This window comes from Phycodurus eques, chromosome 1 (assembly GCF_024500275.1).
Source record: "Phycodurus eques isolate BA_2022a chromosome 1, UOR_Pequ_1.1, whole genome shotgun sequence".
Taxonomy (NCBI): domain Eukaryota; kingdom Metazoa; phylum Chordata; class Actinopteri; order Syngnathiformes; family Syngnathidae; genus Phycodurus; species Phycodurus eques.
Window position 1 is genome coordinate 26,364,694 of NC_084525.1, and position 22,830 is coordinate 26,387,523.

Genomic DNA, 22,830 nt, shown 5'->3' on the forward strand with positions numbered 1-22,830 from the left:
TCGTGTCGGCTACATATCCGCTTAATATCCACAGCCTGGAAATGAAAAATTCGAAATTTTATTGTTCACATTGACATAAAAGAATTTGACACGTCACATTGGGCAAAAATAAAAAATAAATAAAAGAAATTGGAATTGACCTGCAGCGTAACCTATAGATGTTTAGGTTTTGTTAGTGTGTACATACATTACAATTGTATAATTCACCAGCTCTTCCAGCTCCTTCCCTCAGGTAGGCACTACCGATCAGAATCAGAATCAGAATCAGAATCATCTTTATTTGCCAAGTATGTCCAAAACACACAAGGAATTTGTCTCCGGTAGTTGGAGCCGCTCTAGTACAACAAACAGTCAATTTACAGAACACTTTGGGGACATAAAGACATTGACAAAAAACAATTGTGCAAAAATCTGTAACATTTGCACAACCGACATTGTCCCAGATGATCGCACTACTCGTCACTTTAAACCGCATACACTCCTTGAAGTCTCAGCGCCCTTTGCACAATGGTCATTGCACCGGACTATTGCAATATTAGTCGTTCGAACTGCTCTAAGTGCTAGAGGACTCTGCATCTTTTTGCACAATTGTTTTTTGTCAATGTCTTTATGTCCCCAAAGTGTTCTGTAAATTGACTGTTTGTTGTACTAGAGCGGCTCCAACTACCGGAGACAAATTCGTTGTGTGTTTGGACATACTTGGCAAATAAAGATGATTCTGATTCTGATTATGTATTACTCGTGCACTCACTGTAGTTGTCTCGCCATGCTGCACTATTTGCATATACTGGCCACTCATGCCAGATTAGCAGCTGCTCCATTTGCACACTGATTGAGGAGTATCTGTAACATTTGCACAACCAACATTGTCCCAGATGATCGCACTACTCGTCACTTTAAACCGCATACACTCCTTGAAGTGTATGCGGCGCCCTTCGCACAATGGGCATTGCACCGGACTATTGCAATATTAGTCATTCGAACAGCTCTAAGTGGTAGAGGACTCTGCATCTTTTTGCACAATTGTTTTTTGTCAATGTCTTTATGTCTCCTAAGTGTTCTGTAAATTGACTGTCTGTTGTACCAGAGCGGCTCGAACTACCGGAGGCAAATTCCTTGTGTGTTTTGGACATACTTGGCAAATAAAGATGATTCTGATAATGTTAATGTATTTAACTTATGTCTGAAGACACCAGCCATAATGTTTTTTGTTTGTTTGTTTTTTTCAGCAAATATGGCTTTAAAACATTTAATCAAACCGTAGTCATACTTGATAGTGCTCGTTAGCGTAGCATAAACAGGAAGTCAGCTATTTCCTTCTGGGCACGTGATGTTCCACATAAAGCGGATTGTGGATGACTGGAAGACACAAAACGAATTAAGGCATTGAGCAGGGCAAGACTCACAATAAAATTAACATACTAATCCAGGGTAGTGACTCTATTAATCACAACCCTTTGTTAAAAAAAGTAATTCTCTATGACGATACTTTCAGAAGAGGGACGTTGGTCTCCTTTCATGTGAGGACACATTACCATCTCGTGGTCAAAACGTATGCTTGCAGAACAGAAAACACAAAAAGTGAGATTGTTATAAACAGTGCTATGAGTCCTGTTAATAAATTTTTTTAACATTTTACTGCGTGGCAGTCAATTATTAAAGTTTGTTTACATTGAAACTCGTGGATAGGAACGAAAAAGGAAACGACGCTTGTTCCTTGTTTCCGGGCAGGAAGCGGAAGTTAATTGGAGCCGAGTGGACAAACCAAAATGGCGAGCCAAGAGGAGTCTGTGCGGGAGTTCGTAGCTGTTACTGATGTCGACGAGGAGAGGGCCCGCTTCTTCTTGGAGTCCGCCGGTTGGAATTTGCAGGTACGGGTTTTACGCTATTGGGCTCACGTTAGCGATGTTCTGCGAGATCTAAACAGGTCAGAGGAATGCCTGCGACCAGCGAGTTAGCTGCCCAGCTAATGTTAGCATGTGTTGCCGGTAATTTATGCAAGTCACTCACTGACAATAGCCGCCAGTATTTCTCTGTCATCTGAGCCGCGGATATTGAAGGTACAGATAGTGAATGTAGCTGCAACGCACACATAGTCTCAAAATGCCACTTTATTTTATTATTATTATTATTATTTGCAACTACACGTGAAATAGTGGCACCGGTTTACCACGAACCTGTCTACCTAGCTGGAGTTAGCCTGGAGTGATGGGGACAAAATCGTTGTTGTTACTTTGACCATTTAATGAGAGCATTTAAAGTGCAGGTGACGTCATACAACTGAGGCAATCGTGCACACGTGAACTCATCCAACAAGGCAGTGACCGAGTTTCATATAAGTGTGCTGTAGTGTATTGTAACTGGTCTCATCCAGTTTGTGTAGCGACTTGTTGCTAGGCTAAGTTGAAAGGGGCTCAATCATAACTGCCTCATGGGCCAATTAGGAAGCAGTGCTGTTTCCTCAGAAACTTGAAGCGGAGACCTGAATTTGAAAGGACAGGGAGAGGTGGCAGGAACAGGAAGTCACTCTGACACACACAAAATAAATATACTCCCAAAATAATACTAAAAGGATTTTGAGAAGGGATGTCCCGATGATATTTTTATGGACCCCAGTGCCAGACACCTGATTTTGAGTCCCAATCCGATACCTTTGCAATGCTTTAAAAAGGGAAAAAGTTAATCATAATTTTTTTTGTATAAGTATCACATTAAAAGAGTAAATATGCAAGAACATTTAATACATACACAATAAATAACTATACCGTGTAGCTACTTATACACATACTAATGATGCACCAAAATGAATAATTCTTGACTAAAACCCAAAAATGAGGAAAAACAGAATGCTGAAACATCAAAAGAAATTAGTATGCCAATTATTTGTAAAATTGCATTTATGGCTTTCACTGTAGACTTAACCAACCTATAGAAATTCACTTCCAAACCCATTTGTTTGAATTTCCATCGTAGTAAAATTTTGTCAAGAACATCACTGAAGACACTACTTGCTACAGTATATAAGAATAGTATGAAGTTTCAAACGAAATAAAAGAGGAGGCAATGGTTTTCAACAATATATTTTATCGAAACTTCAGTTGTGTTACAGGGATTGTTGTTGCAAGAACTTAATAAAATCCCACTTTCTTTGACAGTCCCTGAATTAGGGTTGAACAATTTTGGAAAATCTAATCATCTACTCAAACCCCCCCCCACTCAATATTGCGATTTAATATGCAATTATTTTTTCAATGTTCTCGTCACACGTATTTTTTAACAAACAGAAAATATAAATTAATCTGTATTACAATAAACAATATCAGATTTATTATACATATTTTTTGGTCTTATTGGTTAGTATTACACTAAAATAAAGGCAAATGAACCATGAATTAATATAAATTAATATATTTACTTCAATTGCAGTTGTAAATTTACTAAACATTTTGACATGGAATTTTGTAAAACATTCTGCCAAACAAGGGTGGTGTATCAGATTACAACAATAATGCAAACAAACCTGTGGCTTTACCACTTCAGCATGTTCACCTTTTCATGGTTCATGAAACATATATTAACATGTGGACTGCACTTCTTAAACACTGAACTTATCTAGACAGTCTGTAAGTAAACAAAATAAACATCAAAGCCCACTGATCTCCAATGCAGTGAGTAACATCGCACATACTAAAGTCATATAGATATATACTCTCGAACATGTCAGTAACTAATCCTTTTCGGGTGGTGTTTGACCCACTTGACACACTGGTCTTTTTATTTTTTAGCCATCAAGTTTTCATATATAGCCTTGTGATACTTTCATAGATACTGAAATAAGTTTGTCATGCTACCCCTTGTTATAGCTATGGTAGCAACTAGTAGGGCAACAAGTCCTTACTCTGACGCATCATCTTTCCTAGATCCAAAAGAGTCCCAGGCTACCAAAGTACTACTACTCCTTGACACCAAACTTAGGGCGGCTGTGGCTCAGTAGGTAGAGGGGGTAGGTCATTGGTTCGAATCCCGACTGTCTGCATGTCAAAGTGTCCTTGGGCAATACACTTAACTGTATGAATGTGTGTGTGAGTCGGTGAATGTGAGGCTTTGTAAAGCGCTTTGGGCACTGTGATGGTGTAGATAAAGCGCTATATAAGTGCAGCCCATTTACCAAGAGGTTATCCTCTCTGATCTGCAGGGGCCATTTTCAGAGATATTGTAGCGCAAAGTTTTGTTTTGTTTCTGTTCTTCTGCTGGAGCCATGGAGCCAGTGTTGTTTTTTCCCCAGGTGCGTGAAGGCGTGAAACTACTTTGTGAGTTGATGAGCGGTTTGGGGGAAGTGATTGGAGATGGAAGAGAAGATTGTGACAGATTATGATTGTTGTTTTGGCGTGGTTACGGCCCTCTTTTTTTATTATTATTATTGCATTCTCCTACAGTCCCATTTCGGTTTGAATTCGATTGATCATTCTGCCCTAACCTGAATGTATCAGGGGTTGGTCCTAGTGGAGCAGTGAGGAGACACACACGCACGCACCCTGGCAGTGAGGAAATACGGGAGGACAAACTTTTTTTGACACATTAAGCCTTCATCTTGACAATAAAGAGATTATTAATCAACCATGGCTTGCCTCCACGTCATTGTGTAAGCAAATGGCACACTATACAGGAAGTCCTCGAGTTACGACACACTTGACCTACAACGTTTAGATTTTGCGATGCCCATACCTGGTCCGCCATTTTGTCCCAGCACTATAGTGTTTCTGCTTAGCTAGTGCAAAGTGTGTGTCTGTGTTTGTGCGGTGGGAGTATCTTTGCCTTTTTCGCCCTCCTTTTTTCACACTCTCACCAGTAATGGTAAGTACATCATCTTATTTTTTTATTTTAATGTATTTTAGTTTCTTTATACGAAGTGTTAACCTTTCCTGCTACGGTCACCTGACCGTGGTCGGGAAACGCAGGGGTTAGCTCCCTTCTCTCGCTGCACAGCTGAGCTTTGTGGCGGCAACAATGAAGGCACAAAGCACCGATTTGCTGCTTTACCGGCTTTATTATAGCGCCTCTGCACAGTCGACGTCAATGGGTCCTCTTTTTTATTTTTTTTTATTTTTTATTTTTTTAAATTTTATTTTATAATATAACTGTTACAGGAGGGTGTTTGGTGGTGAGCATTTACAGTGTACAGTGTTAGCTGTAGCCTTTTCAGCGTGTCCAAAACACATAGCTATAGCTATAGTGGAATTACTAAAAGAACAAAAAACTTTTTACAAACTTTGTCATAGACTCAATTGGATCGTGACAATCCTAGAGGCAAGTATATTTCTACAACTGAATGACTGTCTCTCTTGCTTTGTCACAGCTTGCACTTGGTAGTTTCTTTGAAGATGGAGCTGATGATGACATCGTGTCACTGCCTCACCTTGAAGGAGGATCCTCAGTGTCCAGATCCACGGGCCCAAGGTTGTATTTACACACTCATTTCTTGCAACATAAATTTTTTTTCCTCATTGTTGATTGGGCCATGATGTCAGACACACCTGCATGAGGTGAGAGCTGTATCAAATATTGTTACAACAATAATAATTCCAGGTCTGATTGTTTTTGTTTTGCTGGATGTAAACTGCATGGTTAAAGTGACACAATTCCAATTTTCTGTTCTGAAGTGGTACAATTCAGTTATGTCATCATGGTAGTGTTTAGGAAACAAAAAAACACGTCTTTAGATCGGAATCGGGCCTCTTATGTGGATACAAATCCAACCTGTGTTAGATATGTGCCAATGTTATTGCAACATAAACATTTCAGATCAGATATATCCAGTCAATGCGAGCTTGATGTCATCATAATGCACAAATTGTTGAGCCATGTAAATGTACGACTGCCCAAACAACACAAATAAGCATGTTAAAAAACATCTGATTTAAATCTAAACTATAAAATAGACAAATACTGTCTAAATACGTTACATTAGCAGTGCATCGATCATTAGATGAGCAAAATAATTGCAGACTTCGGCAGTGGAGTAAGGCAGAAGTTTTCCTCATTTAAATAAATGAGGGACGAGTCGGCCCAGGCCCACTGAAAGATATGTAACGTTAAATATTTGTATTTACACTACCAGTCAAAGATTCGGACCTTTTTTGATCTACTATTGTTTACTTTTGTTGATAGTCGTAGGTAGCGTTATTTACATGATGTATGGGCGTCTATGCAATGTGGGATGTTTTGTATAGTCTGTAAGTTTAAACACAACCATATCGGATATATGCGTGACTTGAATTGTACATGGAAATGGGTTGTCCAAGAAAGTCGGTTACAGGCATTGAATCGGAGTTGGGCACTTGAACCTGCAGTGTAAATCCAGCCTTTGATTGTGCAAGTCTACTTAATGTTTAGTGGTAGCTCGACGTAACAATCCGGTTTTTTTTTTTCTTCATAACCAGCTCTCAACACCGAGTGACGTCATTCAGAGACTTGATGCACGAGGCGGAAGAAGAGAGTGATGAAGAAGAAGGTCAAAGGTCAGTCAGTAAATCAATAACAACAAGGTAGGATGATAAACATTCCTAAAATAGGAAAGTAAACTTTGCAAAATTAAAAAAAAGAAACGGTGATGCCTCTAAACATGCTCAGACATCAAGACTACTGGTGATCAGCTCCACCTATCATCATGAAAGCTCTAGCTATCATGAGACTGATTCAATGCTGGGTAAAGGTACTAATGATGGTACAAGATGATTTTGGTCCTGAGCCATATGTCACACTGAACCTGACCAGAGATCAGTGTGTGCTCAATTGAGCTCTGCCTCTGGCTCTGGAGATGGGGCGCTTCCACTCCGTCCCAGAGGGGGAACGGACATGTTATTTGTGTCACCTAATTAATATTGAAAATGAACGGGATTTTTTTGTTTTACTGTCCTTTGTATCACGATTTGTAAATTGTCTGATGTGACTGTATATTTGTTTGCAATGTCAGATCAAGAAAGACAAGTATTCAAGTATAAGCCATTTTATTTGGCTCAATTTTTGTTAAGTGCTTATCTGCAATGGAAGAGGACAGTCTTTTTTAAATATAGTTTTGGATGTCTGCCTCCTGTTAATTTTTGTCTATTATACGTCCATGTGGGCTGGGCACCTTTAATGGTGTATGACAGCAAGAAAATTGTGCCATTACATGACAACCTTTCAAACTCCGATTTACACACTGTGATCTGAACCCACGCTGCGTGGAAGTCAGGCAAATGTCTATAGTATCAGTGACAATATCTTCACAACAACCCTCCGCACATTTACGGTTCAGCATTTGCAACTTTGCATGTTCTATTCTCCATTACTTGCTGAAAAACTGTTTTTTTCCTCACAGACCAAAAATAATAAAATTATTACTTTGGTACTATCTTGTGGTATCTTGGTGTTATTGTTAGGTTTAATTCATTGATAGTTTTTTTTTCCATCTGTGTTTGAGTTGATTGCATCTCTTGCACCGTCAAAAGTGAAACTGAAAGTGCTTCTGCTTCATTCCCAATGCAGCTACTAATAGCCTGTGTAGTCTTCTTTTCCGTTACAACTTGCTCATATTCCGGAACATTTATTATTGTGTGTAAATGCCAAAAGGTGAGTTAATAGCTTAATACAATTTGCCAGATCTAGATTATTTTTTTATTTTGCATTGCCGCCATTTTGTGGCATCTGTACGCAATACAAATCCCTTAGAGGAGGTGTCATATATTTGTGGGTTTCCCCTATTAGCGGCAGAGCTTGCTCCCTATTTCCCAGGAATTGTAGGGGTTCAATGTACAGTGCTGAATAAATTTGTGAGACCACCACCAGTGACCAGACCAGCCCACCCAAAATTAAAATTTGCCTTATTCCATCCTATGAGTTAATACAAAAGGGGTGGGGGTGTTCTGTGGTGATAACACACATTTTGGCATTGCCAAAAAAAGTAAACCTTGTGAAAACTGGTTGAGAAATGAGCAAATTATGACTTCCATCCATCCATTTTCTGAGCCGCTTCTCCTCACTAGGGTCACGGGCGTGTTGGAGCCTATCCAAGCTGTCATCAGGCAGGAGGCGGGGTACACCCTCAACTGGTTGCCAGCCAATCGCAGGGCACATAGAAACAAACAACCATTCGCACTTACAGTCATGCCTACGGGCAATTTGGAATCTCCAATTAATGCATGTTTTGGGGATGTGGGAGGAAACCGGAGTGCCCGGAGAAAACCCACGCAGGCACGGGGAGAACATGCAAACTCCACACAGGCGTGGCCGGGGATTGAACCCGGGTCCTCAGAACTGTGAGGCTGACGCTCTAACCAGTCGGCCACCGTGCCGCCCAAATTATGACTTCATGACTTTAATTATGAAGTGATCATTGACGTTCCCAACATGGCCGCCACATAGGCATCTCGCTTAGCTGGGCTGCTACACTCCCTCTCATATAGTCTTCATATCTATGATCAGAACCGCTACACACATTTCCAACTGTGTTAACGCTAATAACCAGGTAATGCTTGATTTACAACCCTGACACATTCTATGAAATTACAGTGACCACACTGCGATGCTTCAGTTCCTCCTCTTGAATTGCTGTATGTTATGTGTTGGCACTGTAATGCTTGTAATAGTGTGGAATGGGCACTTATTAGGCACTTAGAGCTATCACTAGCTAATGGAAAAGCAAAGAGTTTTTGACCAGTGTATCTGATACGTTATGAAAAGTCTCAGTGAAATATTACCACGAATATCTTATTTCGAGTCAAAACTAAATAAAAACATAACAAATTGCCAGTGGGTTATATATATAAAAAGATACTTACTCCCACGTTTTGTCTGCTTATTGCAAGTATAAATTAGCTTGAAACAAGTGAAAATTGTTTAAAAACAAGGTGATGAGTGTTATTTTTCTAAGATTGAGTTTTTGTAGTGTGGGTGTTTATTTTCAGTTTAAAAAAAAAATGCTGGCAGCATCAGGTCGCTTTCACTGCATAACTACAAATCTAGTTAAATGCTAGTTTACGAAAGGACACCTTATGTAACACTATTTACAAAAGTCTGCTTTACAATAGATAGACATGCGCTTTTTAAAGAAGTCAGCCAGGTGCAGGTGAGGGACTGTTAAAAAAAAAAAAAAAAAATTACATGGTTAATGAGTTTGTCTTCGTTCTTTAATGTGTAGTTGTTATACTGTATATACTACATTTCCAACAGTGTTGTCTATTACTCAAATCAAAAGGTGACCTTAAAAATAAATGATTTCTTCTTTAATAGAGCTAGAGACTAGCCAAAATGTTTTTAATATTCCTTTCCTCTGAGCATACTCATTGTATTCATACTGTTACAAAAAGTCTGCTTTTTTTTTAATATACAATAAACCAGACTTATAATGTATTGGATAAAGATATAAATAGACATAATAATAATAATAAGTAATTATTATTTTTATCTATTAGTGGCGTGGCTAGCCCTATTTTGCATCGTCCACCAAATGGTCTTTTTCAAGGCTAAAGAGTTCGATCACATTTCAGAAGGGTACTTTCCAAAATTAGGTCGTGGGTTCAGACCCCCCAAAGTACTCGACCTAGACTCACCCCTGACCACCACCCAATGTAAGATTTAGTTCTGTAATGGTCATTACACTATTATGTAGAAGCTCTTTAGCACGCAGGATACTTTTACTTTTTACTAAAATATAATTATTAATTTTTTGGTTAAAAAAATAGTTAGAAACTATTAGTTAGAAACAACAAAACTGAACAAAATAGCTGAGAACATTATTATTTGTTGAGTAATTTGTTCTTTGTGTACTAATTAAGACTGTTAGCCTTTGGTTGGCTCATCTATCCCCCGTATTGTGCCTCTCTTCAGGTTCTTTGCAGGGGGATCAGAGCGCAGTGGCCAGCAAATCGTTGGGCCTCCTAAAAAAAAGAGTCCCAATGATGTGGTGGAAGATCTGTTCAAAGGGGCCAGAGAACACGGGGCTGTGCCTTTGGAGCGCAGTGGGAAGGGGGCAGGAGAATCCAGCAGAGCGAAAGTAAATGAAGAAAACAAGTTTTGTCCAGTACTTCAAATGTTTTTCAGTTTTGATGTTTTATTGTTGCATTGTCTCCTCATGTCTTAGGCCTTCGACGGAGGTGGATACAGGCTTGGAGCAGCTCCTGAGGAGGAGTCAACATACGTTTCTGCTGGGAGACGTGACCCCAATGCCCAACAGGATGTAAGTCGGCATCACAGTAATAAAAAAAAAAATTAAAAAAAATAAAAAAAATAAATTATTAAAATGTTTTTGTTTTTTAATGCTCATTACCCATTGCACTGTAATTACCACCAAACACCCACAGTTTATTTAAAGGGCCGGTATTTTGCCAAATCAACTTTTTCAAGTATTTGGGATGTAATGTTGTCTCTATGGTGCCTCAGTAAACGTGAAATATGAATTAAAATGGCCCACGCATTCCTGAGTTCGACGTTTTTTCTGCTGAAAATAAACTAAAAGAAACCTAGAACTATGCATTTGGGGCTCTTTTTTTCTTTTTTTTCCCTGTTGTATCAAACTCTTACCGAACCATGACCCTGAAACCGAGGCACGTACTAAACCGAGACTTCTGTGAACCGTTACACCCCTAATACTTCGCTTGATTACTTGCATTTCTTTGTCCATTCCGCCGTCGTCTTGTAAGCAAGCTCTTTGTCAGTCAGCGAGGACAGTCTCATACCCCTCGCCTCCTAATGAGTTCCAGACCACACTTTGTTTGAAGGGGTATGTAGTCCTTTATCTTATCCCTAACCCTAGCCTTACGGAGAATTGGGACACCCCTTCGTTCTCGTGACCGTGAAAAACCGAGGACTAAGGTATGGAATTGAAAGAGAAGCGTAAACCCAATTATAAATAAATAATAATAAATAAACTCTTTGTTATATTGCAGCCATTTATTAAAATCATTTAGTTCATTTTTTCCTCATTAATGTACACACAGCACCCCATACTGAAAGAAAAAAACTTAATTGTTGAAATTTTTGATTTATTAAAAAAAGAAAAACTGAAATATCACAGAGCCATAAGTATTCAGACCCTTTGGTGTGACACTCATATTTAACTCTGATGCTGTCCATTTCTTCTGATCATCTGCAGAATCATCCTCCTGTGCAGCTCTATTCCTTAATGTTTTTGGGTTTTTTACGTTAGGTACACGTGGTGCTAAAACTGTGGAAGAGTGGTTTCAGTCTAGATGATGGTGAACTCCGAAACTACAGTGATCCTAGCAACGCTCACTTCCTCGAGGCAATCCGTAGAGGGTAAATATGCACTTTAATGACATGACTTTAATGAAAGTGACATGTTTTGGTTGTGACACATTGTTTCAAGCACAGCACACTGCTCCTCTTTGACCGTCATTGTCATACTGCAGGGAGATTCCTTTAGAGCTAAGGCAGCGTTCTCGGGGGGGCCAGGTCAATCTGGACATGGAGGACCACAGAGATGAGGACTTCACCAAACCCAGAATGGCCTTCAGAGCCTTTGGAGGAGAGGGTCAAAAACTAGGAAGGTGAGATGGATGGGCAGTTCTCTTTTTTTTTTTTTTTTTTTTTTTTTTTATTTTATTTTTTTTTTATTTGTCAGTGGAGCAGAAACTTATTTAAATGACAAAAGTAGCTCGAGCCATACTGCAGTGATCTGCATTTAGAAAGGTGATTTACCTAGTGTCCTCGTATTAAAAGAATTTACTTTTCCTTCCACTCTGCTGATAAAGAGCTTGCAATATTTCTGAATGTTGATCCCATGTGATCAGAGAAGAAGAAAATAATTACTTCAGGCTCTAAAGCTGAAACCCACTAGATGTTGTCCTTCCAAGGCCACTCAGAGACCAAAACATAGTTGCCGTGGGACACGTTGACCTTTTTTTCCCCCAAAACATTAAATGTTTTTGTGTGCTTTTATCAGTAATGAACTTCTGTTTTTAGAGACTGAGCTTCATAAAAATATGGCATTTACATTTTTTTGGGACTCAAAAGTATTTGGACATTAGACATTCTGTATTTTCTCATGTATAATATGCTCTGAAGTATAATGCACACCCCCAAAATCAGAAATTCCCTTCTACCCATGTATAATAGGCACCATTTATTTTCAGGTGTCCATGCTCAAAACATGAAGTATTATATGCATTTTATTAGGTTTGTCAGAGAAGTTTTCTGCTCTGTGTACATGCGCTGACATTTGTGTCACCACCTCACCACGCATTTCTACTCAAGTTCTCATATTAGCAAAGTACAAAGATGATGATTGACTCAAATTAATGCTGAATGGTACGGTAAGTATAACGATTTAATAGTACTGTTGAAAATAGTACAGTCTTAACGGGTACGTCGCGAATGGGTGCCAAAGGAGCCAGTCAGCATGTTGCGATGGCTGAAGAGCGGCCTTGTCTTTGCTCTGTTTGTTTCCCGCACAAGTGCTTCCTCAGAGTCCACAGAATTGGATGAATAAAGTTGTTGGTTAATAATTAGTGTACAGTGCACCTGGCGTTGTGTGTTTGCCGGCAGTTGTTGTGCTGTTCAGAGAGCACAACAAAGATGCTAGCAGGTAGCTAGCGACTACAGAAGTTAGCCACGGAAGCTAGCGGCAGAAGCTATCTAGCTTCTGTAGCGATTGGAAGTAGCGATCTCAGGAGGAGTAAGTTAAGAGTGAGATGTCTTAAAGGTGCCATATTTTAGCAACTTTTTCTAGTACTTGCGATGTAATATTGACTATACGGTGCCTCAGTAAACATGAAATATGAATTTAAATCGTCCATGCATTCTTGAGTTCCAGACGTTTTTCTGTCAGGTCATTCGAATTTCTTGATCTTATTTACATCACTAGCGAAGATCTCCGCCTACCTCTCCGCTCCCGAGCTAGCGCTGTCAACATAACAAATGTGTGTTCTCACAAGTGGGTCTTGTACACGGAGGCAACCAATCAAAGGAAAGCCAAATATGGTAAATGGACTGCACTTATATAGCGCTTTATCTACACTATCACAGTGCCCAAAGCGCTTTACAAAGCCTCACATTCACACACCACTGGGCGACTGCCGCCATCCAAGGCGCTGCCAGGCCCACTGAGAGCAAATTAGGGTTCAGTGTCTTCCCCAAGGACACTTTGACATGCGGACGGTTGGAGCAGGGATTCGAACCAGCTACCCTTCGGTCACTGGACGACCCGTTCTACCTACTAAGCCACAGCCACCCAATATGGACAAAGCTATCAGAGCGGCCTTTTCTGGACACTCATATGACAAAACCAAAGTATTTTTTTTTTATTAAATTGACACTTTTATAGTAAAGCCATGTTCGAGAGTCACTCTATGGAGGTCTAAATAGCCAAAATATGGCCCCTTTAGGTTGCTAGCTTGAGACCGCGTTGCGGTGGAAAGTAAGCGGTAATTTACCAGATATATAGAAAAAAAGTAGAACGCGAGTGGCCTTGTGCCGACATAACACACATAAATTGGTCAACTGGAAGTCCATCCGGATGATGGCTATGATATGGCGGCACCAACGAGGATGTCATGATTCTTGGGTGAGCAGCGAGAATTTACCATATTATACATACATGTCGGCCGGAATCCTCACAAAACCATCACTTTTCAGTTTGTTGAGCCATTAAGATTCCATCGTCAAAGAGAGCGAGCCATTTTCAACACTTTATCTTTGTCAATAATTGGGAAAAAAACATCCATTTGCGGACTGAACAACAGTTTTGATTGTAGAAAAATATAAAATTGATTAAATTTTGTCATAACCCTACGTCAGCGATTTGTAACATACAGTGGGGTGAAAAAGTATTTAGTCAGCCACCAATTGTGCAAGTTCTCCCTCTTAAAAACATGAGAGGCCTGTATTTTCCATTATAGGTATACCTCACCTATGAGAGACAAAATGAGAAAAAACATCTAGAATATCGCTGTCTGATTTTTAAAGAATTTATTCTCAAATTATGGTGGAAAAGAAGCATTTGGTCAATAACAAAAGTTAATCTCAATACATTGTTATATACCCTTTTTTGGCAATGACAGAGGTCAAACGCTTTCTGTAACTCTTCACTAGGTTTTCACACGCTGTTGCTGGTATTTTGGCCCATTCCTCCATGCAGATCTCCTCTGTAGCAGTGATGTTTAGGGGCTGTCGCTGGGCAACACAGACTTTCAACTCCCTCCAAATATTTTCTATGGGGTTGAGATCTGGAGACTGGCTAGGCCACTCCAGGACCTTGAAATGCTTCTTATGAATGCTTCTCTCTTCATTGCCCGGGCGGTGTGTTTGGGATCATTGTTATGTTGCAAGACCCAGCCACATTTCATCTTCAATGGCCTTGCTGATTGAAGGAGGTTTTCACTCAAAATCTCACAATACATGGCCCCATTCATTCTTTCCTTTACACGGATCAGTCGTCCTGGTGCCTTTGCAGAAAAACAGCCCCAAAGCATGATTTTTGCATCCCCATGCTTCACAGTAGGTATGGTGTTCCTTGGATACAGCTCAGCATTCTTTTTCCTCCAAACAAGACAAGTTGAGTTTTTACCAAAAATCTGACCATACGACATTCTCCCAATCCTCATCCAAATGCTCTATAGCAAACTTGAGACGGGCCTGGACATGTACTGGCTTAAGCAGGGGGACATGTCTGGCACTGCAGGATTTGAGTCCCTGGTGGCGCAGTGTGTTCCCAGCTCTATGCAAGTCCTTCACCAGGTCCCCCCCGTGTGGTTCCGGGATTTTTGCTCAGATATTGCGTGGAGTTCCAGATCGAGGGAGATTATCAGTGGTCTTATATGTCTTCCATTTTCTAATAATTGGTCCAACAGTTGATTTCTTCATACCAAGCTGGTTACCAATTGCAGATTCAGTCTTCCCAGCCTAGCGCAGGTCTACAATTTTGTTTCTGCTGTCCTTTTACAGCTCTTTGGTCTTGGCCATAGTGGAGTTTGGAGTGTGACTGTTTGAGGTTGTGGACAGGTGTCTTCTGATGGCTTCAAACAGGTGCCATTAATACAGGTAATGAGCGGAGGACAGAGGTGCCTCTTAAATCAGAATCAGAATCATCTTTATTTGCCAAGTATGTCCAAAACACACAAGGAATTTGTCTCCGGTAGTTGGAGCCGCTCTAGTACAACAGACAGTCAATTTACAGAACACTTTGGAGACATAAAGACATTGACAAAAACAATTGTGCAAAAAGATGCAGAGTCCTCTAGCACTTAGAGCAGTTCGAATGACTAATATTGCAATAGTCCGGTGCAATGACCATTGTGCAAAGGGCGCCGAGACTTCAAGGAGTGTATGCGGTTTAAAGTGACGAGTAGTGCGATCATCTGGGACAATGATGGTTGTGCAAATGTTACAGATACTCCTCAATCAGTGTGCAAATGGAGCAGATGCTACTCTGGCATGAGTGGCCAGTATATGCAAATAGTGCAGCATGGCGAGACAACTACAGTGAGTGCACGAGTAATACATAATTGGCCCCACAGAAATGTGACAACGAACTCAAGTCAAAAAAATTCCAGCTAGTTGTAATGGAATTATAGGTTAGGTGTTTAAGAAGTTGATCGCAAGAGGGAAGAAGCTGTTGGAATGTCTACTAGTTCTAGTTTGCGTTGATCGGTAGCACCTACCTGAGGGAAGGAGCTGGAAGAGCTGGTGACCGGGGTGCAGACGGTCCGAGAGGATTTTGCACGCCCTTGTCTTAGTTCTGGCAGCGTGCAAGTCCTCAATGGTGGGTAGGGGGGTACCGACAATCCTTTCAGCAGTTTTGATTGTCCGTTGCAGTCGGAGTTTGTCCTTTTTTGTAGCAGCACCAAACCAGACTGTGATGGAAGAACACAGGACTGATTCGATGACCACTGTGTAGAACTGTCTCAGCAGCTCCGGTGGCAGGCCGTGCTTTCTCAGAAGCCGCAGGAAGTACATCCTCTGCTGGGCCTTTTTGAGGACGGAGTTGATGTTGGTCGCCCACTTCAGGTCCTGAGAGATTGTAATTCCCAGGAACTTGAAGGTCTCGACGGTTGACACAAGGCAGCTGGACAACGTGAGGGGCAGCTGTGGCGAAGGATGCCTCCTGAAGTCCACGATCATCTCTACCGTCTTGAGCGTGTTCAGCTCCAGGTTGTGTCGGCCGCACCACAGCTCCAGCCGCTCCGCTTCCTGTCGATATGCAGACTCGTCACCGTCCTCGATGAGGCCGATGACAGTGGTGTCATCTGCAAACTTCAGGAGCTTGACAGTCGGGTTCGCTGAGGTGCAGTCGTTCGTGTAGAGAGAGAAGAGCAGCGGAGAGAGGACACAACCTTGGGGCGCCCCAGTGCTGATGCTGCGTGTGGATGAGGTGGCCTCCCCCAGCCTGACCTGTTGTGTCCTGCCCGTCAGAAAGCTGTAAATCCACTGGCAGATGGCAGGTGAGACGCTGAGCTGGAGAAGCTTGGTTGAAAGGAGTTCAGGGATGATGGTGTTCAACGCTGAGCTGAAGTCCACGAACAGGATCCTCGCGTAGGTCCCCGCACTGTCGAGGTGTTCTAGGATGAAGTGCAGTCCCATGTTGACTGCATCATCCGCAGACCTGTTCGCTTGGTAGGCAAACTGCAGGGGGTCCAGCAGGGGACCTGTGACACTCTTGAGGTGGTCCAGCACGAGACGTTCAAAGGACTTCATGACCATATATGTCAAAGCGACAGGCCTGTAGTCATTCAGACCAGAGCTTGCAGGTTTCTTGGGGACTGGAATGATGGTGGAGCGTTTGAAACAGGATGGAACTTCGCACATTTCCAAAGATCTGTTGAAGATCTGAGTGAAGACTGGAGCGAGCTGGTCCGCACAGACTTTGAGGCAGGATGGGGACACATGGTCCGGTCCTGCCGCTTTGTTAATCTTCTGTTGTTTGAAGATGTGTCTCACATCCTGTTCATGGATGGTTAACGCAGAAGTCAGAGGTGTGGTTGTGGTCGCGGGTGCGGCCGGGTGGGTGTGTGGAGTGAAACTGTCCTTTTCAAATCTGCAATAGAAGCTGTTCAAGTCGTTGGCTAGTGTGCTATTGTTCTCAGCCTGGGGGGATCGTCGCTTGTAATTAGTCAGCGATTGGAATGCATGCCAGACTGATTTTGAGTCGTTCGCGCTAAACTGTTTTTCCAACTTTGCTGCATAGATCCTCTTTGGAATGTTAATTTCTTTAGTAAGCTGGTTTCTAGCTCGATTATACAGGGCCCTGTCCCCGCTCTGATATGCATCTTCCTTAGCTTGGCGAAGCTGCTTAAGTTTAGCAGTGAACCACGGCTTGTTGTTGTTGAATGTTCGAAATGATTTTGTTGGTACACAAACCTTTGAAGTTCCATCTTGGCTTCATTGGTCCACTTTTTGACTGTTTTCACTGTAGGCTTCGCACATTTAAGTTCTTGCTTGTACGTCGGTATTAAGTGAATTAAGCAGTGATCAGACGAGCCCAGGGCTGCACGAGGTATAGCACGGTATGCGTTTTTTACCGTAGTGTAGCAGTGGTCTAAAGTATTATTTTCCCTGGTAGGACAGTCGATGTGCTGCTTGTATTTCGGGAGTTCGTGGTTGAGTTTAGCTTTGTTAAAGTCCCCGAGAATAATGAGGGGTGAGTCCGGGTGTTTTTTTTTTCAATTTCGTTGACTTGTTCGGCGAGCATTAGCAATGCGGCGTTCGTTTTAGCTTGCGGTGTAATATAGACTCCAGCCAGTATAAACGATGCAAACTCACGTGGCGAGTAGAATGGTTTACAGTTCAAAAACAGCGACTCCAAATGCGGGCTGCAGTGTGTGCTGAGCACCGTGACGTCCGTACACCATTTTTCGTTTATATGGAGGCATATCCCGCCGCCCTTCGTTTTGCCCAATGATTCCATGTCGCGGTCCGCTCGATGAATGTTGAAGCCGGGAAGCGCGACGGCGCCATCGGGTACAGCGTCGCAAAGCCAGGTCTCCGTGAAGCACATGGCCGCGGAACGTCCGAAGTCTTTACTGGTCTTTAACAGAAGATGAAGCTCGTCCATTTTGTCGGGTAGGAAGCGTACATTCGCGAGGTGGATCGACGGGAACGCCAATCTGTGTCCTCTCTTGCGGAGTTTCACCTGAATGCCGGCTCGTTTTCCTCTGTGGCGCCGCTTCCGCCTCCATGCGCCGAAAACCGCGGACGCCGCTCCGGTGAGTAACTCGGGGGGAAAAAACTGAGCGGATTTTCGAAAGTTGGTGACAGAAGGTCCGGAGTAGCCTCCTTGATGGTTAGCAGGTCTCCCCTTGTTGTAAGTGAGTCGTGTAAGGTCTCCAAAGACGGACGAAAAACACAAAAACAAAAGACAATACTAGAGAGCGCGTTACCGAGGCGACCACACTGGTAGGCGCCATCTCGCACTCACAGTCAAAGTTACAGGTCTGTGAGACCCAGAAATCTTGCTTGTTTGAAGGCTGATCAAATACTTACTTTCCATCATAATTTTCAAATTAATTATTTAAAAATCAATGTGATTTGCTGGATTTATTTTTTTTTCTTCTCATTTTGTCTCTCATAGGTGAGGTATACCGATGATGAAAATTACAGGCCTCTCTCATCTTTGTAAGTGGCAGAACTTGCACAATTGGTGGCTGACTAAATACTTTCTTGCCCCACTGTAAGACATTCCATAACATACCGGAATTAAAGTACTGTGGTGGGTTGACCGACTTCCCCTACAGAACTACGGGCCGATTGTGTTCCACACTTTAGTTTTTGGTGTGCCGGACTTCAGGTTGACTTTGTTTTCTTCAAAAGGTGTTCTTTTACTCAACATTTTTTTTCAACATATTTTAAATATTTTTTAAACTATGGAGATGTGCTCTGTGAAGTGGCGGTATAAAAAATCTGTCGTCCAATGCTGTCACACGGACGCAGGAGAAATAGATATATGATATGATATGATATGATATAACGCCGTGCGAGAGAACAACTTGTTAGCGAAAGGTTACCGTTGAATCCTTTGCTTTTGTCTTGAATGTTAGCAGTAGTTTGCACCTTGTTAGTAAGAGTCTGTATTCACAATTATGGAAGCGTCTCTTCATAGTAGATTTTGCAAGTGCTACACCAACATTCTTCAGAAAATTTTTCTTTTATTATTGTATTCATTCAACAACAAAAGCATTCAGCCATCATCTGCCTCAATTCTAGTCCTGTGAGTTACTGCAAAAAATAAATCAAAATGTTTTTGAAATAAATAATTGGAATATTGTTGAATGGGTGAGTTCTGATCTCAAGACCCACAAACAAGCAGCAAGTGAAAGTGACTGCAGTGAAGGCCTTGCGAAGCATCTCAGGTTGTTTGTTCGTTTGTGTGCAACTATTTACACTTTTATAAAATATAGCTACCGGGAGTGTTGTTGCTCCATATAGTGGGGAGGTTTTACATTTCGGTTTCCTCCTCGACTTATGCAATGCCATTTTTGGCCCAGGTTGACACACAAAATGTTTGCATAAATCATCAGTAACCTGCACCCACTCACACAAAATACTGTTGAACTGACATACGTTTTAGGTAGTAAATTCGATTCATCATTTTTTTTCATTTTCAATTGGCAATCGAAAATGAAAAAGTGGCTAATTTTTTTTTTTTAACTTAACACACACAGCCCCGTGCACACACACAAAATGAAAAAATGCTATATTTTTTTATATTTAATTATTAGGCGCAGATCAATAATATCAAATAATGCAGCCCTATGGGGGCCACAAGCCAGTGCAAACTGTAGGCCGGTCCCAAGCCCGGATAAATGCAGAGGGTTGCGTCAGGAAGGGCATCTGGCTTAAAACTTTTCCAAACAAATATGAGTGCTCAACCAAAGAATTCCATATTGGATCGGTCGTGGCCCGGGTTAACAACGTCCGCCACCGGCGCCAGTGGAAATTCAGCTACTGTGAGTCGAAGTCGAAGAAGAAGATATGGAAAGTGGGTTCTTCGGCAGAAAGAGAAGAGGAAAGCACAGAGCCTAGAACTGAATGTGGGGACTTTGACTGTTGGAACTATGACAGGAAAACCGTCCAGAGCAATGGTGAGTGTGGTCCGGAAGTGAAGAAACGGGTCCAACCAGGTTGGAACGGGTGGAGGAAGGTGTCAGGTGTGTTATGTGACAGAAGAGTCTCTGCTTGGATGAAGGGCAAAGTTTATAAAACAGTGGTGAGGCCAGTCATGATGTACGGATTCGAGACAGTGGCACTGAAGAGACAACAGGAAGCAGAGCTGGAGGTTTCGTAAATGAAGATGTTGAGGTTCGCTCTCGGAGTGACCAGGTTGGATAAAATTAGAAATGAGCTCATCAGAGGGACAGCCAAGGTTCGATATTTTGGAGACAGTTAGAGAGAGCAGACTTTGATGGTTTGGACACGTCCAGAAATAGTGAGTATATTGGTAGAAGGATGATGATGAGGATGGAGCTGCTAGGCACGAGTACTCGAGGAAGACCAAAGAGAAGGCGATAAATGTAGTAAGGGAAGACATGAGGGCAGTTGGTGTTCGAGAGGAGGATGCAGGAGATAGGCTTATATGGAAAAGGATTACGCGCTGTGGCGACCCCAAAAGGGACAAGCCTAAAGGAAAAGAAGTAGATCAATAAATCAAGTGGAAAAAAAGTGCCACGGGGCTAAATTTGGTTTTCATATTCAATTGGTCTGGTTTTAATGCCAGAAGTTTGGCAACTGCCATTCGTAAAGATAAGTTTGGTTGTTAACCAACACAATCAGTCTGGACCACGAGCCATCAAATATTGGACTTAGGGCACACAGTTATTTGCATTCTTCTTATTTCAGTCATTGTACAGTGATTCACAAAGAATCGTGTGTGTATATATATCTTGGTTTGGGGGAGTGGCCCTTCACACTCAGTCACTATTATGTAAATAGACAGCAGAAGGAAAACATTTACAAACGGTTCTGACTGAATCTCATGCGTTTCCTTTGGTTCAGATTAGAAAGACAAGAAATTCGAGTGGACAATTGTGATCGGAGACAGCCATACTCAATCCCCTTTCAGGTCACATAAACTCGACCAATTAAATATTGAAATTAAATTCAGCCCAATGGCATGTTTTTTTTTTGTCCCTCCCATATATAAATAAGCCAGGCGTTTTTAAAAAAAATTAAAAAAATTTTTTGCATTACTTAAAAAATAGTGTCACTTATCCAGTTTTTCATTGCCAATTTAAAATGGAAAGAATCAATGATATGTGAATTTATTGAAGTTTATTGAACAAGTTTAATATAGCTTGGTGCTGATTATTTGTTTCCATATTGTCTTCTCCCAGTGCCGCCCCAGAGTTGGTTTCAGCCCCTGCCACCTCTCAACAGGACCAGGCGGCGAACGAAGCTCAAGCCAGTGCTTCTGTGAGCCTGGACACCTCCCAGCCCGTCACTAACATTCAGATCCGACTTGCAGATGGCGGCAGGCTGGTTCAAATGTTTAACCATACCCACAGGTACCATAGACATAAAAACAGATTTGGCTGCTTCAGAGAGCATGCAGCTATCAGAACTGATTGCTAACTAATGCAGCAGGCCTCAGGCTTTAGGTCTACTTGTTCTAATGTTAGCCTAATGTGCCTTCTCTGCACCTACCAGGGTGTCTGACCTGCGGCAGTTTGTGGTGGCGGCCCGGCCCACCATGGCTGCCAGGGCGTTCATCCTGATGACCACCTTCCCCAACAAGGAGCTGTCGGATGAGAGCCAGACACTTCAGCAAGCCAACCTCCTTAACGCCGTCATTGTGCAGCGGCTACAATGAGGGTGGAGGCGAAGACACCCGCTCAACACTGAGCGGCCACCTTTCTCCCCTTGAAACCTGCTGTCCCCCCCTGCCTCCTTGAGGAGGAGGAGACACAGACTTCTGTTTGGACCTCTAATTTTTCATTTTTGTTTTCTAAAACAAAATATCCCAAGCATTGATCCCTCATCCACACTGACAGCAGAAGAAGAGATTCTGCTGTTTTTCAAGCCTTGACATCTACATGCTCATCAGTAAAGTAGCAGAGTCCACAGTCTCATTTGGTTCTCAGTTCTAGATAGGACTGTATTGTGGTTCCCATTGCTTATCTGGAACAAACCAATAAATATGTGTAGCCTCATACTTTCAAGACCCCCTGCACTTAACCACAACAATGCCCCCCGTCTCCCCCACACACCCACAGTCCTCCTTGTTTGAATTACCATATATGATGATTATCCTAGCGAGACTGCAGGGTTTTGTTTTCGTGTGGCATCACCAATAGTTATTGTTTTATTATTAATACAAACTGATGATTACAAGAGAACATAATGTAGTTTGTAAACTTGTTTGTAGCTGTGGAAGGTGGACATGTTCTATGCATCCTGGGGCAATATGGGAATATGTTTGGACCTCTGAGAAAATAAATCCATTTTATGGTCAATGTACAAAGAAGTGAGGGTTGTGTTTTCCATATTTTTGGGAAATACCTGGTGATATCTGGAAATTGTCAGTCTGATTATAGAAATAAATTCGATACTGTATTTTCTATTCATCTCGATATGTCAGTCTGTAAAATGGGGGGAATGTAATTACCACAGGGAAACATGCAACTTCCTGCTCGGTTTGTATGCAGTATGATGCAGTCTATTCAATTTCAGTGCCGGTCCAGATATGTCGTTTTGTATTGTAATGAGGATTCCTTGCGGCCATTTAAGAGCTACAACTGGCCTCATTTTTATATGAAAAGCCAAACGAGTTAAAAACCGTCTTTGCTTATTTTTGTCTCTTATGCTTTGTTTCTATGACAAATGTGATTACACAATTTACTTGGC

General features: G+C 41.8%; 1 protein-coding gene across 1 annotated transcript; it reads left to right on the top strand.

Moving 5' to 3' along the window:
- The first annotated feature begins 1,756 nt into the window (after positions 1-1,756).
- nsfl1c (NSFL1 (p97) cofactor (p47)) lies at positions 1,757-22,544 on the top strand. The gene is made up of 9 exons (XM_061685394.1): positions 1,757-1,871; positions 5,357-5,457; positions 6,441-6,518; positions 9,868-10,033; positions 10,121-10,216; positions 11,186-11,295; positions 11,409-11,546; positions 21,321-21,491; positions 21,634-22,544. Exons 1-9 carry the CDS (start codon positions 1,770-1,772, stop codon positions 21,794-21,796), a joined length of 1,125 nt encoding a protein of 374 aa, XP_061541378.1. The 5' UTR covers positions 1,757-1,769; the 3' UTR covers positions 21,797-22,544.
- The last annotated feature ends 286 nt before the right edge of the window (positions 22,545-22,830 follow it).

Bases quoted from the DNA above. Each gene is read 5' to 3' on its own strand.
- nsfl1c (XM_061685394.1), top strand. From the start codon at position 1,770: ATGGCGAGCCAAGAGGAGTCTGTGCGGGAGTTCGTAGCTGTTACTGAT. The intron at 6,519-9,867 runs GTCAGTCAGTAA...GCCTCTCTTCAG, and splicing joins GATGAAGAAGAAGGTCAAAG to GTTCTTTGCAGGGGGATCAG. The intron at 21,492-21,633 runs GTACCATAGACA...TGCACCTACCAG, and splicing joins ATGTTTAACCATACCCACAG to GGTGTCTGACCTGCGGCAGT.